Here is a 14,939-nt window from a genome sequence, read left to right on the forward strand (position 1 = left end):
TGGCATCGTCATCCCCTTTCCAATGAGTCCAAGATCTACCCGTTTCGATACCGTATGAAGAAGTTATGATCAAAATATTGACGATGTGTCTGCTAAATCCGAGGGTGACATGTCAACTGAGTTGAGATGAGTTGCAACTTGGGCAAGACGATGGTGTAGGCATGTCCAGTGTGGCGACGGTGTAGGCAACAGGTTAGGCCATGCATGAATTTTTCAACACCCATTGTCAGTGGACTTATAACTTTCTTCGCATGGTGTGTGTTGGCGAGAACTAAGTTTGGCTATGGATCATCAAAACTGCAGTCTGACTAGCCGTACTTAGCCTTTAGGATGAGTAGCTCTAGCACAAAATGGAGCAGTGTCCAGTGTGTCGGACAACCCTTCTCAACATCGTACACATTCTCCTTCGACGTTGTTTTCACCCTCTCTAGATTTTCTAGACCTTTCTTTTGTAGTAATATTACTGGTCCAATGGCCCAAAGCATGTCCTCTAAATTGTCACCGTCATCTTCATCCCCCTCACGTGCTCCACCATTTGTGTCGGCACCATCAACATCATCAGCACCTTCTTTATTGCCAAAGTCACCACCTTGTTCATTGCTAAAGTCATAGCCCATGTCTTCATTGTTGTCGTATTGGGGTAGATACTTCGAGGTTTCGACGTCAAGTTCTTGATCAATATTGTCGTCATCAACAACCATTGTCTCACCATGATGAATCCACACTGTGTAGTCCCGAATAAATCCTCGCATAACCAGGTGTGATTCGATGGTATCCACATTTGCAAATGCCATACAGTTCTTGCAATATTTGCAGGGACAAATAATTGTATTCCTATTATATGTCAACGTTGATGCATGCTTCTCTGTGGCTTCAATAAATTTGACCACCTCTTCACGGAAACCTTCATCAATCCTTGACCAACCATACATCCATGAGTTGTTGTACTCCATCTTTTTAAAACAAAACAACAAAATAAAATACATGAAATGAATCAAATTAATAATTAATTAATTAATTAAGTTCCTATTAATGCATACAAATATTCAAAATTATATATTAAATGGTTAAAATATAAAATTTCATGGACACAAATTAGCAACATTATTATTTTACCCACCACCTTTCATGCCAAACCCCATTGCAATTTCATGAAACATAAATTAGAAAATAAAAAACAAACCCTAGATCTAGAACTAGATGAAACATGCATGAAACTAGGGTGTAATCTCCACTAAAATCAAGCAAGAACAACTGTCAGTGTCTAGACTCGCGGTCCAAACACTAACAAGTTAATTTGTATCTGCGTGCCCTTAATTTGGATGGTGATGCAGGAAGAACACAAGGGGTTTATACTGGTTCAGACCGAGAATGCCCAACGTCTAGTGTGAGGGGGAGATTTATATTATCCTGCACCCGAAGTGCTCGTAGTAGAGGTTACAAGCAGTAAGAGAGGAAAAGGATCCCAGGTCTCGACTCTGAGTGAGTTGTGTGTGTGGTGGACTGAGTCATGATGCCTTAGTGTATGTGCCTTAGCCCGTATTCGTGTGTCTCCGTCCCGAATGAGACCCTGCTTCCCTTTTATAATTTCAAGGGGAGACATGCAATACATGTGTATGTGTCATGGTATTACGGTCTTGGTACTAGGCGTGGGGTGAAGTATGGCGTTGTATAGCGAAGGTGAGGCTCTCCATTCCTTGTGCTGTAGCCGGTCATGGCCATCGTATGGGCGCTCTTGCTCCTGTAGTGTTCATGCCAAGCCATACCGACACTGTGGACAAGATGTTTATACCTGAATCAGCCATGCCGACCCTTGTTCCTCATCCCAAGTTGACTTTCGAGGTCTCTTCCCCGTGGTCCGTACCTTGGGATTCTGATGGGTTCGTGGCTTTAGGAGCTGGAATCGACGTTGTCCATCATCTCTGGGCGTGATCGTACGCACAATGATGGCTACAACAATGGGGGCAGATAACATAATGTCTGACATGCTCTACTCTGCATGGTGTGGGCATGGGCATGCAGATGTGATTTGTGTCCCATCTACCGTACCACCACCCTGGTGTAGTGGAGAAGCCTAGAGCATTTCATTGGAAGCAAAGCGCTCGAGCCCGGGGCTCGGGCGAGGCGGAGATTATCCGATCTCGCCCGAGGCCTAGTTGGGTCTTGGGCGAGACGAAACTGTCCTGGTCTCGTCTGAGGCCTGGTTAGGTCTCAGGCGAGACAATTTTGGTCTTTCTAACTTTTTTTATTTTGTTTAAAAAGGGAAATGGGGTTTTGAGCTTTCTGCTTTGGGTACCCTGGGTTATATATGGTACCCGACAACAACTAATAATTGGTGCAAGCTCATTTCTCTAACTAATTTACAATAATAGCTTCAAAACTAGGGTCTAATTTGCTCTGTACAAAGCTCAAGCACCATGGAAGAGAGATTAAAGCAAAACTCAAATTACACACTAACCAACCATTAAAACTTCAATTAAAGACTTGAAATAGCATTTTCTTACCTTCTATAAGCTTTCCACCAAAGTATTTGAGACCAAAACCTCCCCCTCTTTGCTTGAGCAATTTTTGAGAGGAGCCCAAGGCCTCCCAACCTTTTTTTCTCTGGTTGAAGTGGATGACCTGAGGAGAAGAAGGTGGTGGCTGCTACTTATACAACTATTATTTGTAGAGACGGTTGAACTGCTGGGACCCGGGAAACCCAGAGTAGGGGTGGCTCAATCACCAACCGCCCCTACTGTGTCCCAGATCCCTAACACTTACAGATCACTATTCACGTAGTGCTGGCCATGATTGATAAACGGTGGCACAAAATATTTAAATAATAATAATCTTCCTCCTATATTATTTTTTATCTAATCATATGCAGGGCCGCTACATATCCATGCAAGGAGGATCAAGAGCAAGCTACCAGGATCGGACGCGCGTCTACCGCGCTGACCGGGATGGCATGCATCTACCACGCGGGATGCAACCACGTGATCAAATTTTATATATACAAATCATACACATACGACCACAGTTGCAACTATAATTAAATAACCACTCTCCCATTATACAGTGCATGAAGCAACCACCGTTATCTGTCCTCTGTTGGCTACTACGTGTGCGAGAACATGAGAGAAAACGGACGATATGCAAGGAACCCTAACAAGGTAATATAAGTAATAGTATATTAAAGTTGGAAGTCATAAAATATATAATGTTTATAAACTTTCTTTGCAGGTATATAAGCAAGGGACGGCGGAGCGTATGGACGAACGTGCTTTAGACAACATAGTTGAGGACATCTGCTCGTTCATCATGAAGCATGTCATTCCACGTGAAGGCAAATATCATGATGATGAAAGCCAATTATCCAGGCCACAGTTCCGAGTGCTAACAGAGATTAGTAAGCTCAAACTTACTAAAGAGGGTTATTAGAGGACAGAAACAAACTTTGATGTATGTATATATATGATGTGTGATGATGGATATACTCTTGTAATTAACTTTATGTCTTTGAGCACCAAACTTTGATGTATACAAATGTATGTATGAGATGAAGTATTTAAATTACATGTTGCTATGTTAGAAGACCAACCAATATCAATATATTTAAATAATAACAATAAAATAATAAATAAATAAATAGATAAATTAAAAAATAAATAAATAATACATATTTTAATAGGTTTACATAGGCGGTTCCCTAAGAGAGCCGCCTGTGTAAAAGATTTCTACTGGCGGCTCTCAAGCGACCGCCTGTGGAAATGAATGATTTCTACTGACCTCCAGCGCAGGCGGATCCGAAAAACGCATGTAGAAATATGTTACCAACCGCCTATATAGTGTGCCAATGTACTAGTGATAATGCACCATGACGATGCTGTTAAAGAAGTCTGATGTGATTCAAGCTACACGAATGGTATAAGTGCGACTACGATGACACCACGTGATCAATAAGGCAAGAATGGCTGATATTGTAGCCATGTTTTACCAGCTTATGGACCGACGAGGGCCCTTATGTCAACGCCATCCACATCTATATCAACACCATGCATGGACACATGAAGTGAAGATTGAAGACAACGACCAACATAACTTAATCGGAGGTGCTCTGTAAGCTTGACTCGTAGGAATAATTATCTGAGAGCTTTAATTTCGAGGCCCTAGGAACCATAAAGACCATATTGTCGTAGTCAGATTGCGGCCCACAGGCTATATGGAGCAAATTATTGTACAAGGGAACCCCATATTTGTAATTCTTAAACTTGTGTTACCTTCTTTATTGATTTTGTGTATTTTAGTACACTTGCACGTCCACGCATATATTATTTCTATGCACATAGAGATCCTCGTGATTTTTCTGTGAAAACAAGTTTAAGGAGTTATGTATCTTTTTGCAAGTAGAACAAACGCCAAGCGCTTTAACTCATTCCGATTTCTTGCCCGCAAGCAACACCCGACGGCGGTACTCTGTGAGAGCCCATATAGGGAAGATATTCCTGTATTGGGAGTAGCTAGCCATGGCAGTTTGCATGAAAACTCCAATGATCTCCTGTCATATACATTTTTATTAGCATAATATTGTAAATATAATAAATCAAATTTTGATCCCTTCCATAAACTAAATTTTCATAAAAAAAATATTTTATTAGTTTTCAAGTTTATTACATCGAGGTGACAAAAGTCTTGAAACTATACTATAAACATAAGGGTTTTTAAATGGATAATGCAGCATATGTACAAGTTATCTATACAAAAGCTTAGATACCATAGATTAATTATTGTTGATTTCAAATGTGTATTCCATAATGTATCCTATAGCATATATAAAAGAGTTTTTTTTGTGCTTACCATATATTCCATAATGCACATGACACCTAAAAGAGTCACTACTACAAGATTGAACTACCGCAACGAGCCCATTTTCACCTCCGTGGCGGGCACAGTTTTTGACCGCTACGGTTAATAGATTAACCACAGCGGGCACGGGCGCCTGGCACGGTAGTGGCCACGATTTACCGTGGCCTTATGACCGTGGCGGACGCGTTTGCCAGCTGCGGAAAAGGAAAAACGCCCACCACGGTTATTCTTTCTACAGTAGTGAGTGTACATAACCTACTAATGTGCTTACTTGCCAGAGAAAATTGCAATTATAGGACTCCAAACAACGTGTTTCGCAATTATAGGACTCTAATCGTCGACTTCGTTAAAATGATCCTTAAAAAGTTGGCTTCTTGTTTTCCATAACATTAAGTGTATTTCACCTCTTTTTGAATCTTAATACATGTAATTTGTCCCTAAGATGTCCCTTTTGCCCTTCTGTTATTAGGAAGGTTTCATTCACATTGGTTGGCTGGTGCAGGGCTCTTTTGGCAAGCTGGCCGCGGCTTGGCCATGGCTGGTAGTATGAATTAGGCTGGGGCATAATCAAAGGGGAATTAAAGCAACCTCCTGGGTGCACAAAGTGTCATTCCAAAAGGAATTTTTTGTTGGCATCATCCTGTATGGAGGTAGGGACAATATGATATGTACTGCTTGCCTGAGACAGATGCAGGGTCCGGTCCAACAACAACAGTGTAAGCCATGCATGTGCACGTAGTATGCGGTACACGTACAGTTCTGGCACGCACGCACGCAGCCTTGTCGCGCGCACTTCACACAAAGCCAAGGCACAGGGCCTCGAGTGGCTGGGGCTGGGCCGATGGGGTCGAGCGTGGTCTGTGGCTAGGGCTGCAAGGGTGCCGGCGAGCGTCTCGGGAGGTCCAGGTCATCGCCCTCTTGCCATCCATGGCGGCATGTTCAGGAACGGCGGCGGCGTCCGGTCGGGTTTAGAACGTACCAGAAGGGAAGATGAGACGATACGAAGTTAAAACGACTGATCTCATGCAAAAGGCAGAAGGGCAAAAGAGTCACAAGAGATGAGAAATGGATGTATTTAGATTAAAAATAAATTAAAATATACCAATTTTATGGAAAACAAGAAGTCAATGTTTTAAGAATCATTTTGACGAAGTTGATGTCTGAAGTCCAATAATTATGAAACGTGTTGTTTGGTGTCCTATAATTGCAATTTTCTATAAAATATGTCTAAACGAACCCCTAGAGGTTTTGCCATAATGGCATTCCACACTGGCCTGGGCCAACATGTCAGGGCGAATGAACATGCTCTATATGTTCCTACTTCATCCCTCCCTCTCTCTCCTTGACGTAGATTGCTGTAACTAGGCCAGCCACATGACACCCTGCACTAATAGCACTGATCATTCTCTCCCCGCTCTACTCATCCTTTGCCCTGCACATGATGGCCTCACACGAACAGCGCCTTAGAGTAGCACCGCGCCGATGGCGTTATAGACATTGAAGATGGCATGGACCCAACTGACAGGGGCGGATTCAGCCTGGGGTGCAGCCTAAATTTCCTATAAACAAGTCTTCAAAGCCCATAGAAATTCCCGACATTTAGCCCAAGATAGCTCATTCAGCCCAAGTAACCATTTACTAATTAGCTCCCCCTGGATAGTGATTCTAGATCCGCCCCAGCCAACTGAGGATGAAAACGGTCAGAAAACTCCTCAATTGTTTTCTACTTTTACAGTTGAATGCGAAAACAAAAGCACAAACGGTAATGTCAGACACAAAAACGAATGCTGAATTTCCAAAACAAACCAATTTAAGCGAGACTATGTCGAACATGGTTGGCATATAAAAATTCAATACGGAATACCGACCTACAATGCATAACAACTAATAAGTGCCATCGTGGCAAATTTCAAGTGCAAGAGAGCAGACTTATCAATTCCGAGAAAAAAAAGAAAATGAAAGAAGAGAAAATTTTGAGATACCACCGATACTAGACTAGAAATGATAGCAACAAGTTCTAGCCCATCTAGCTCTCTCTTTTGGTCAGTCCAGTCACATGCAATGCAACAAGTGCCAGATGCAGTCATGCAGCATCTCGTGAAGCCAGATGTAGTCCACCTTGTCAACTCAGGGAGGCGCGACGAGAGCGAGCTGCCTATATAATATGGCCCATGGGCATTAGTGCTCCACACTTGCCTTCGCCTAGTTGCCTAGATGGTAATGGTCAGCAACCAAATTCGGCTTAAACTGAATTTTAAATTTGGAATATTCTGAATTAATAGTAGAAAGTAGAAAACGGTCAAAAAATATCTAAACCATTTTTATTTTTACATTTGAATACGGAAACAAAAGCGAAAACGTAAAAGACACATACGAAAATATAGATTTGATTGGATTAGATATAGAAAATGATACCGTTCGTTTCAGGAAATTTCCGTTCTATTTTCATCCTTAGACCCACTGAGGGATGTGGTGTAGAGCATTGTGATGGACTAAGGGAATGATGCTTGCCTCGGAGTTGGCCTTGATTTGATAGAGGGGATGCAAAAGTGGTGGTCCCTTCTTTCGAGCTCATAGGGCATTGTTGGCTTGGCAAGTATTCAGGGTGAATTTATCATACAAGGATAAGTGAGAGTGTTATTGTATAGACATTTTCCTAATAGAAAATATCTTTATAAGGTGAAACGACCTGTAGCCTGGTGGTTACAAGAGTCATAGTAGCGCCTTAGGTCCTAGGTTTCTCATGGAAGCAAATATTTCAGAGGTGTTGTGCTTTCACTTGTAGGCAATGTGTTCATCGACAGCATGACACCTCTAGTGACTTCGTCAATCTTGAGAATTTGCCGGTCCGGTCTTCGAAGATGCACATAGGGATAGAGTTTGCATGCATGTGTTCATAGGGTGAGTGTGTGTGTTTTATGATGTCTGTACTGTACTGTGTAATCGCAAAAAAAAACTATATGAGCATAATCCCACAACACATTCACAAGAAATAAATATATTCGCACATAATAAGGACAATATAGATTAGAAGGATAATGTGAATCTGCTATTATTTATTCTAGTATAATGTTACGGACGGCAAATATAATACCATAAAATTAGCAAGATTTGTCTGTTTACTCATAAAAATTTTGATGAGTCATGCATTTAAAGATACAAATATAATAGAGATGCTTGACACGCTTGTCTGTCACTCTTCTATGGATTTAATCTTCATAACTTTGTTTTTACATTGTTTCGTATAGGTTAGTTTGTTTAGTTGCCAACCCATGGATTTGAAACTGCTAGGTATACATCAATACGTATGTCATAGTATTATTGCATATTAAACTATTGTCTTTTATGAAATTCTGAAAGTTTACTGATTTGTTATGAGAGAAAACACTGCTGAATGGTTGGTAGATTTGGCAGATAAGCTCAAGCGAACAAGGTGGTACTGTAACACCCCAAAATTTGCAATTTTCCAAAATAGGATAAATTGTTAAATTGTGTATTTTTGTGCCCATGAAATATAGGAAAAATAATATTTTGATTTTAATTAAAATTTACTATAGGAGTTAACAACTTGTTTGAGCATGCATGCCTCTGCATTTGATTTATTGTGATGAGTGGTTTTGTCTAAAGATTAAAAAGGAATTCAAATTTGGTTTTGAAAATGTATGAAATAGGTTTGTTTTTAAAAGAAAAGAGAAACAGAAAATAAAAAGAGAAAGACTCTCCCTCTCTATTTTCGGCCCGAAGGCCCAGAACCTTCTCCCCCCCTTCTTCTTCTCTCTGGCCCAAGTGGACCGTGGCCCAAATTTTTCCCCCGCGCCAGCATCCCTTCCCCTCTCTTCTTCCACCGACAAGCGGGTCCCACGTCCCTGAGTCACCGACGGGTGGGGCCCACCGGCCAGATCCTTCTTCCACCTCGTGGCCGCACCGGACTCCTCTAGGAGATCGAGTCGGCAACGCGTGATTCCCGTGCTCGGCGTGTTCCGCATGTTGGGAGCTCTTTATATAGCAGTCGCGACCCCGATGCCTCCCTATCTCTAACCCTAGAGCAAGCCGTCGCCCTAGTCTAGCCCCAAAACGCCGCCGAGATCTGCGCCAAGCTCGAAACGCTGCGACACCCCGTCTCTGCTCCCGTAAGCCCTTTGCCGACCTACTCCTCGCTCTTGCGAAGTCGCTGAGTGCTCTCTTCCTCTCCTTTGTGCTTTGGTTTGGTCCCTTTCTTATCCCGAACCTTTGCAGGTTCCGTCTACCGCCGTTTTGCGTCGCGACCTCACCCTGAGTGTATCTCGGTCTTGATTTTTGACATTGGTGAGTCCGCGGTAAGCTACTCTATCTCCCTATGCCCTTGGTTCCGTGAGTCGTGCTCTAAATCGCTATATTGACTAACACCGGCGAGGTCTGACAATGGCGCCGCCGCGACCACCTTCAACTTCGGCGGGCCACTCCCCTCTCCCCACCCCCGATCTAATCTCAACCGTCCAAGTGAGATCCGATGGCCTAAATTGAATCATACCCCTTCGGCCGCACATTTTGCAAAAGAACCTCCCTGCTTTTTAAATATAGGACGCGCAGTCCATAGCGTAGTCTCAATAATACGTTTTCTTATTTCAAAGGCGTATTTTCTTTTATTTAGATTCAAAATACGTTTTCACAAAATTACAAGTTTGCCACTGGTTTTATATTGCTCATAAAATATCCGTTTTAACTCCGTTTTGATCCATTCAAATTGCGTTAGATTCGTAATCACAAGATCTACAAGTTAGTCTCACTATTTTACAAGTTTACAACTTTTTATTTTTGTGATCCTATTTAATTAATTATTTTATTAAAGGAAATTTTAGGAAAATCATAACTTCTTCGTTATAGCTCCGATTTTCGTGATCTTTACGTCTGTGTGATCGTAGTGTGATATAGATTTGTTTTATAAACTTTTCATCTTTATTTTCTACTGTTGGTGTATTGTTCTAATTATAGGTTTGTTTGTTTTGTATGATTGCCTCTGGATGATTGATGTTGATGTGATGACAGAGTTTAGTCGGTGAGCTTTTACGTGGTGATCAAGAAGCAGATTGTGGAAGATTTGGAACTAAAAGAAGGATCCAAGTTTCAAGGCAAGTATAGCATGGGATCATCCTTGTTTCCTAACAACTTTAGTCACACAATTCATATTGCATGTGTCTCCTTGATAAGGATTTCCTAGTATTGATCTTATACCTTGTCACCTATGGTTTTGCATTGGGTAGCTTATGCTAGTGCTCCACTAAACCATGATCTTGTAATTTGATTAATGGAATATGCAATAAACATTAAAAGATGACTTTTTAGCAACTTTGGAAAAGAGGGCTGGAGCATTGGGCTATCTTATGGTGCTCTAGTTTCTCTCCATAAGGACTTATCTGTATCTAACCATCCGGGACATACAACACAACTGTGAGGGCTACATGGCTCTGGCTTTAGCTCAGTATGAGGACCTTTTCTAGCTTGTTAGTGGTTACCCTTGTGGCGCAAATGGGCGATAGCAGACCGTGGATTCCTGCGGGTGAGTCACACGGACTGACTAACGAAACCTAGCGGCCCTAACTTGTTAGACGAACCTTTGAAAGGCTTCATAGTGAACCCTGCCGGTCTTCCTAGGTAGTAGGCTAAGAGGTCGACGGGCCTCGAGCGAAAGGGTAAATCATGACTCATAGTGAAAGTGTACAACCTCTGTATAGTGTAAAACTGATATATCAGCCGTGCTCACGATCACGAGCGGCCTTGAACCAATACAGAATAAATGATCACTAATGGAAAATCATTAAATGTTATTATTGTTAATATGTTGTTTATGCTATTCTTTATTCATTTTACCTGATCATGAGTTTACTATGGGACTTGACAACTTGATGCTACTCATATGCTAAAATTGTGACAACTAAAAGCTACATGCAGTTAAACCAGTGTCTAGCCTTTGAGCCTCATGAACCCTATGTTATTCTTGCTGAGTACGAGATGTACTTACATCTGCCTTTACATTTTATTTGGATAAAAATCCCGGATGGGTACCAGATTGCTAGTTTGGAAAATAGTTTAGGCTTGTGCTCAACCAGTCAATTGTCCCTGTGGATTTGGAGCCTTCGCCTGAAGAACGGAATGTCTTTCCGCTGTTTGCTATCTAAGGTTATATCTTTTATACTAAGTTCGTTATATATAAGCATTGTCTATTGATATTACCCCTGGCTATATGTGAGATTTGACTTCCTAGGCTCACATATGGTGTGTATCTGGTTTTGTTCTTAAAACCGGGTGCTACAGGTACATAGAAATATACTCTGCTTGACTGCTCCTAAAATTAGATTAAGTTTTGACATGTGCAAACATTCTCTATAATATGTGAGAGTATGCCTACATGGAGTATGATTTAATACATTGAATATCATGGTTATGTCAAGCTTGGCACCGTCACGAGGTTCTTATTAGAATCATGATGGCTCTCTGACGATCTATAAATTTTGGTCAGGTAGATTCTTTTGGGACAGGAATCTGGGGTAGCTTCCATTTTGGGAAGGAGTAATAATCCTCCAACTTTGTGAATTTAGTTATAAAAGTATATGCACAAGGTTACTAGGATTGTTTTCAGCATTATATCGCCACAATCAAAGACTTAGTGATGTCTCTTTAATGAACAATTAACACCCTAAAAGAATAAATTAGTATTGTTGAAATTTTATCTGTTTTCTCCTCTAGCATTTATAGTGAAGTAGAAGAACGCATTAGTGATTATCCATCGACCGTGTTACCATCCTAGTTTAGTTTAATAGTATCTATTGGTACCCTCCAAGAAAATTAAGCAACCCTTCTGTGGCATCAGCTTTTACTTACTTGCTGTGGGAATTCACCGTCTTCTAACTGTAAGTTGAGTAAAGTCTTTGCTGCCCGATGCAGAGGCATTGGATCTCTTTCAGCCTGTAACAAACATCAAATAGTTTTATTCTGCAAATGACCACATCGTAATGAAGATCCACAAAACAAAATGTTAAACAAGAAAACCAGACCTGTCCAGCCTCAATTAGTGCCAGCAAGGCCCATGCAGTGTGCGTACCATGATGTCGATTACCTCTAAGATTTGTGTAAACCTAGTTGAATGCAAGCCAGAAGATTATTAGTTAGATCCTGTAGTTTCAGGATTGTCGTACTCTCATTAGAGATATGCTTTTACTACTCACAATCATTACAAAGAAACACTTAATCCTGAAATACCAGCTTCAATCCAACTGATATAATTATGTAGGTTACCTCATTATGAGATGACAACCAGCTCTCTCCCCAGCCACCACAAGGAAGCTCTTTTGACAATAGAAAATCACATGCCTTTCTGATTGCAGTACTATTCTCAAATGTCCTGCCAGCACAAACTAGTCCACTCACCCCAAACCATGTGGCATAGGTAAAACAAACTCCCCAAGAGCCGTACCTGTTAGAACAAGCACAAGTTTGCAACGATTACAGCTGAGTAGAAATTAATATTCAGCGAGTACTGGTTGTACTTATATATGCATAGCGTCCAAATACTAACCATGAACCATCTGTTCTTTGAATATTCTCAATGAAATCAGCCCCTTTGTTGATACAATTTTCCACCTCTTCCTTGCGGTGCCCAGGGTTAAGTTTTCTAAAAAGTGCTAGACACTGAATTGCTGATGATGTACATTCGACATACCTGTCAACTCAATTGCAGATCATTGGAGTTTATCTTATATAGGACAAAATGGAAGTAACAACCTAAAAATCAATGTGGTATAGCATCTTACGGGTAATCTATCATTGTGCGTCCAAATGCCTCAGAAGGATTGATATGCTGAATTCGAATAAAAAATCAGAATAGGCAAATGTAGTCATAATGTAATTACTACATGCTGAATACACACACATATTTGTATGTTTGCTTGTGTATATGTATTTATGTGTAGCTATAGACAGAGCTGCAACTTCTTTTCTTTGGCCAGAGGGATATTGTTATTTGACTTGGTTAGCTTGTTGAATAGGAAAAGAAACACGTGAGGGACGCGTGCCACATGCATGGGACAAAAAAATAAGAAAAACTAAAGAAATTGTGTATGGAGAAGTGAGGATGAAAGTGTAATAAAGGTGTTATTAGTATATAGGCCAGATCCACATGAGGAGCTAGGTCGATGTAAATTTTGGAGGTACGGTGTTACATAGGCGCTGCTAGATTCTGATTGGGGAACTAGTTTATGAATTGCTGTGGATTGTGTTTTGCCATGGCCGGCAGTGTTTCAACTTGTTTTGACTATGTATGCCACAACTATGACTTGTGCAAACTGTGACGGATTAATTCCGCTGACTACGTCTGGACACTATTATGCCGATGATACCCTGATTTTCATGAATGGTGACATTAATGAGCTTAACAACTTGAAGGATATTTTGTCTTCTCTAGCTGATTCCTCCGGGGACAAAGTCAATTTTGAGAAATCTATGATGGTCCCTTTGAATGTCTCTGAAGAAAGATTGGATATTTTAGCTTCCACTTTTGGTTGTTCAAAAGGTTCATTTCCTTTCACATATTTGGGTCTTCCTCTTGGTCTTACAAAACCAACAATAGCTGATTTTTGGCCTTTAGTCTCAAAATGTGAAAGAAGACTGGTAGATTTTTCTTCCTATTTATCTGAAGCTAGTAGGTTGGAACTTACAAATTCAGTCCTCACAACCCTCCCAACATTTGCAATGTGCACTTTCCTACTTCCCAAGACTGTCATCAAACAAATTGACAAATATAGGAAACACTGCTTATGGAGAGGGTCAGATATTCATAACAAGAAGTGACGTTGCCCAAAGAAGAGGATGGTCTAGGTGTACGTACTCAGCCTTTCAGTACACAATGAAAGTCTTTTGTTGAAGCATCTTCATAAATTTTACAATAGAGCAAATGTCCCTTGGGTACAGCTTGTTTGGGAAAAATATTATGCTAGAGATAAGCTTCCAATTCAAACCATCTCTTTCAGAGGCTCCTTTTAGTGGAGGGATAACCTTAAGTTTTTACCCCAATTCAAAGACATGGCAAAGGTTAATATTCAAGATGGTAAATCCTGCTTTCTTTGGCATGACTTGTGGAATGATGTGCTTTGTAGTCAAGATTTTCCAGAACTTTTCTCTTTTGTGAGAGATCAGAATACTTCCTTGTATTTGGCAGCTAACAATCAAGATTTCTATAACTTTTCCATCTGCCCCTTTCACCAGATGTTTTTGCACAGTACCAAATGCTAAATGCTACAGTTCAGAACGTGACCTTACAAGACAGTCCTGATCGATGGTCGTATATATGGGGATCTGCTCACTTCTCTTCAAGCAAGATTTACAAGCAGCTTGTTAGACACCATCAGGTTCATGTTGCTTTCAAATGGCTATGGAAGTACTGCTGTCAAAACAAGAGAAAGTTTTTCTTCTGGCTGGTTCTCCAAGATCGTTTGAATACCAGAGCTCTACTCAAACGAAAACATATGTCACTTCCAGATTATCATTGTGTTCTATGTAATTCGGGAGTGTACGAAGACATTTTTCATTTACTCTTCCACTGTCCTTTCTCTATGGCTTGCTAGTCTACTTTACAGTTAACTATCCCCAACTATCACGATGTGCGTTTTTTAGTTGAGAGCATCAAAGGTCAATTGCATTTGCCTTTTCTACATGGAAATTTTGATAACAATGTGCTGGTCCATTTAGTCAATGTGCAACGATGTGATTTTCAGAAGTCTACCTCATTCAGTCAGCAGATGCAAGCAAGTCTTCAAGAAGGAGTTTGCTCTGATTATTCTTAGAGCAAAGAAAAAAATACCAACCTCATATAGATTTATGGCTACAGTCATTTGTAGAAGTCTGCTTTTTATGATTTTCTTCCTTACTTTCTTCGTTTCTTGATTGTAACTGGTGACTTTTGCCTTTTATTAATAAAATTCTAGTAGGGGCTTTAAACCCCTCCTATTCCATCAAAAAAACGTTTGGACACTATTTGGTGGGTTCCATCTTGTTGGAACTAGGACAAGGCACTGTTAGGGCAAGTTTAAACTAGGTTCCAAACGGATGGAACTACATCT

General features: G+C 40.7%; 2 protein-coding genes across 2 annotated transcripts in view; both read right to left on the reverse strand.

Moving 5' to 3' along the window:
• Positions 224-1,414, reverse strand: LOC8060012. The gene is made up of 2 exons (XM_002450552.2): positions 1,367-1,414; positions 224-953 (listed from the first exon to the last, which is right to left on the reverse strand). The coding sequence occupies exon 2, from the start codon at positions 951-953 to the stop codon at positions 309-311; it is 645 nt and encodes a 214-aa protein (XP_002450597.1). The 5' UTR covers positions 1,367-1,414; the 3' UTR covers positions 224-308.
• LOC8060013 (parkeol synthase) overlaps positions 4,249-14,939 on the reverse strand; it is a 30,417-nt gene continuing 19,726 nt past the window's right edge. Inside the window, exons 13-18 of the mRNA XM_021461003.1 lie at positions 12,636-12,682; positions 12,401-12,544; positions 12,121-12,298; positions 11,880-11,960; positions 11,707-11,790; positions 4,249-4,540 (exon numbers count right to left, since the gene is read on the reverse strand). Of these exons, the coding sequence (XP_021316678.1) occupies positions 4,415-4,540; positions 11,707-11,790; positions 11,880-11,960; positions 12,121-12,298; positions 12,401-12,544; positions 12,636-12,682 (660 nt within the window). The 3' untranslated portion in view covers positions 4,249-4,414. The remainder of the gene's footprint in view (positions 4,541-11,706; positions 11,791-11,879; positions 11,961-12,120; positions 12,299-12,400; positions 12,545-12,635; positions 12,683-14,939) is intronic.

This window comes from Sorghum bicolor, chromosome 5 (assembly GCF_000003195.3).
Source record: "Sorghum bicolor cultivar BTx623 chromosome 5, Sorghum_bicolor_NCBIv3, whole genome shotgun sequence".
NCBI lineage: Eukaryota > Viridiplantae > Streptophyta > Magnoliopsida > Poales > Poaceae > Sorghum > Sorghum bicolor.

Bases quoted from the DNA above. Each gene is read 5' to 3' on its own strand.
- LOC8060012 (XM_002450552.2), bottom strand. From the start codon at position 953: ATGGAGTACAACAACTCATGGATGTATGGTTGGTCAAGGATTGATGAA.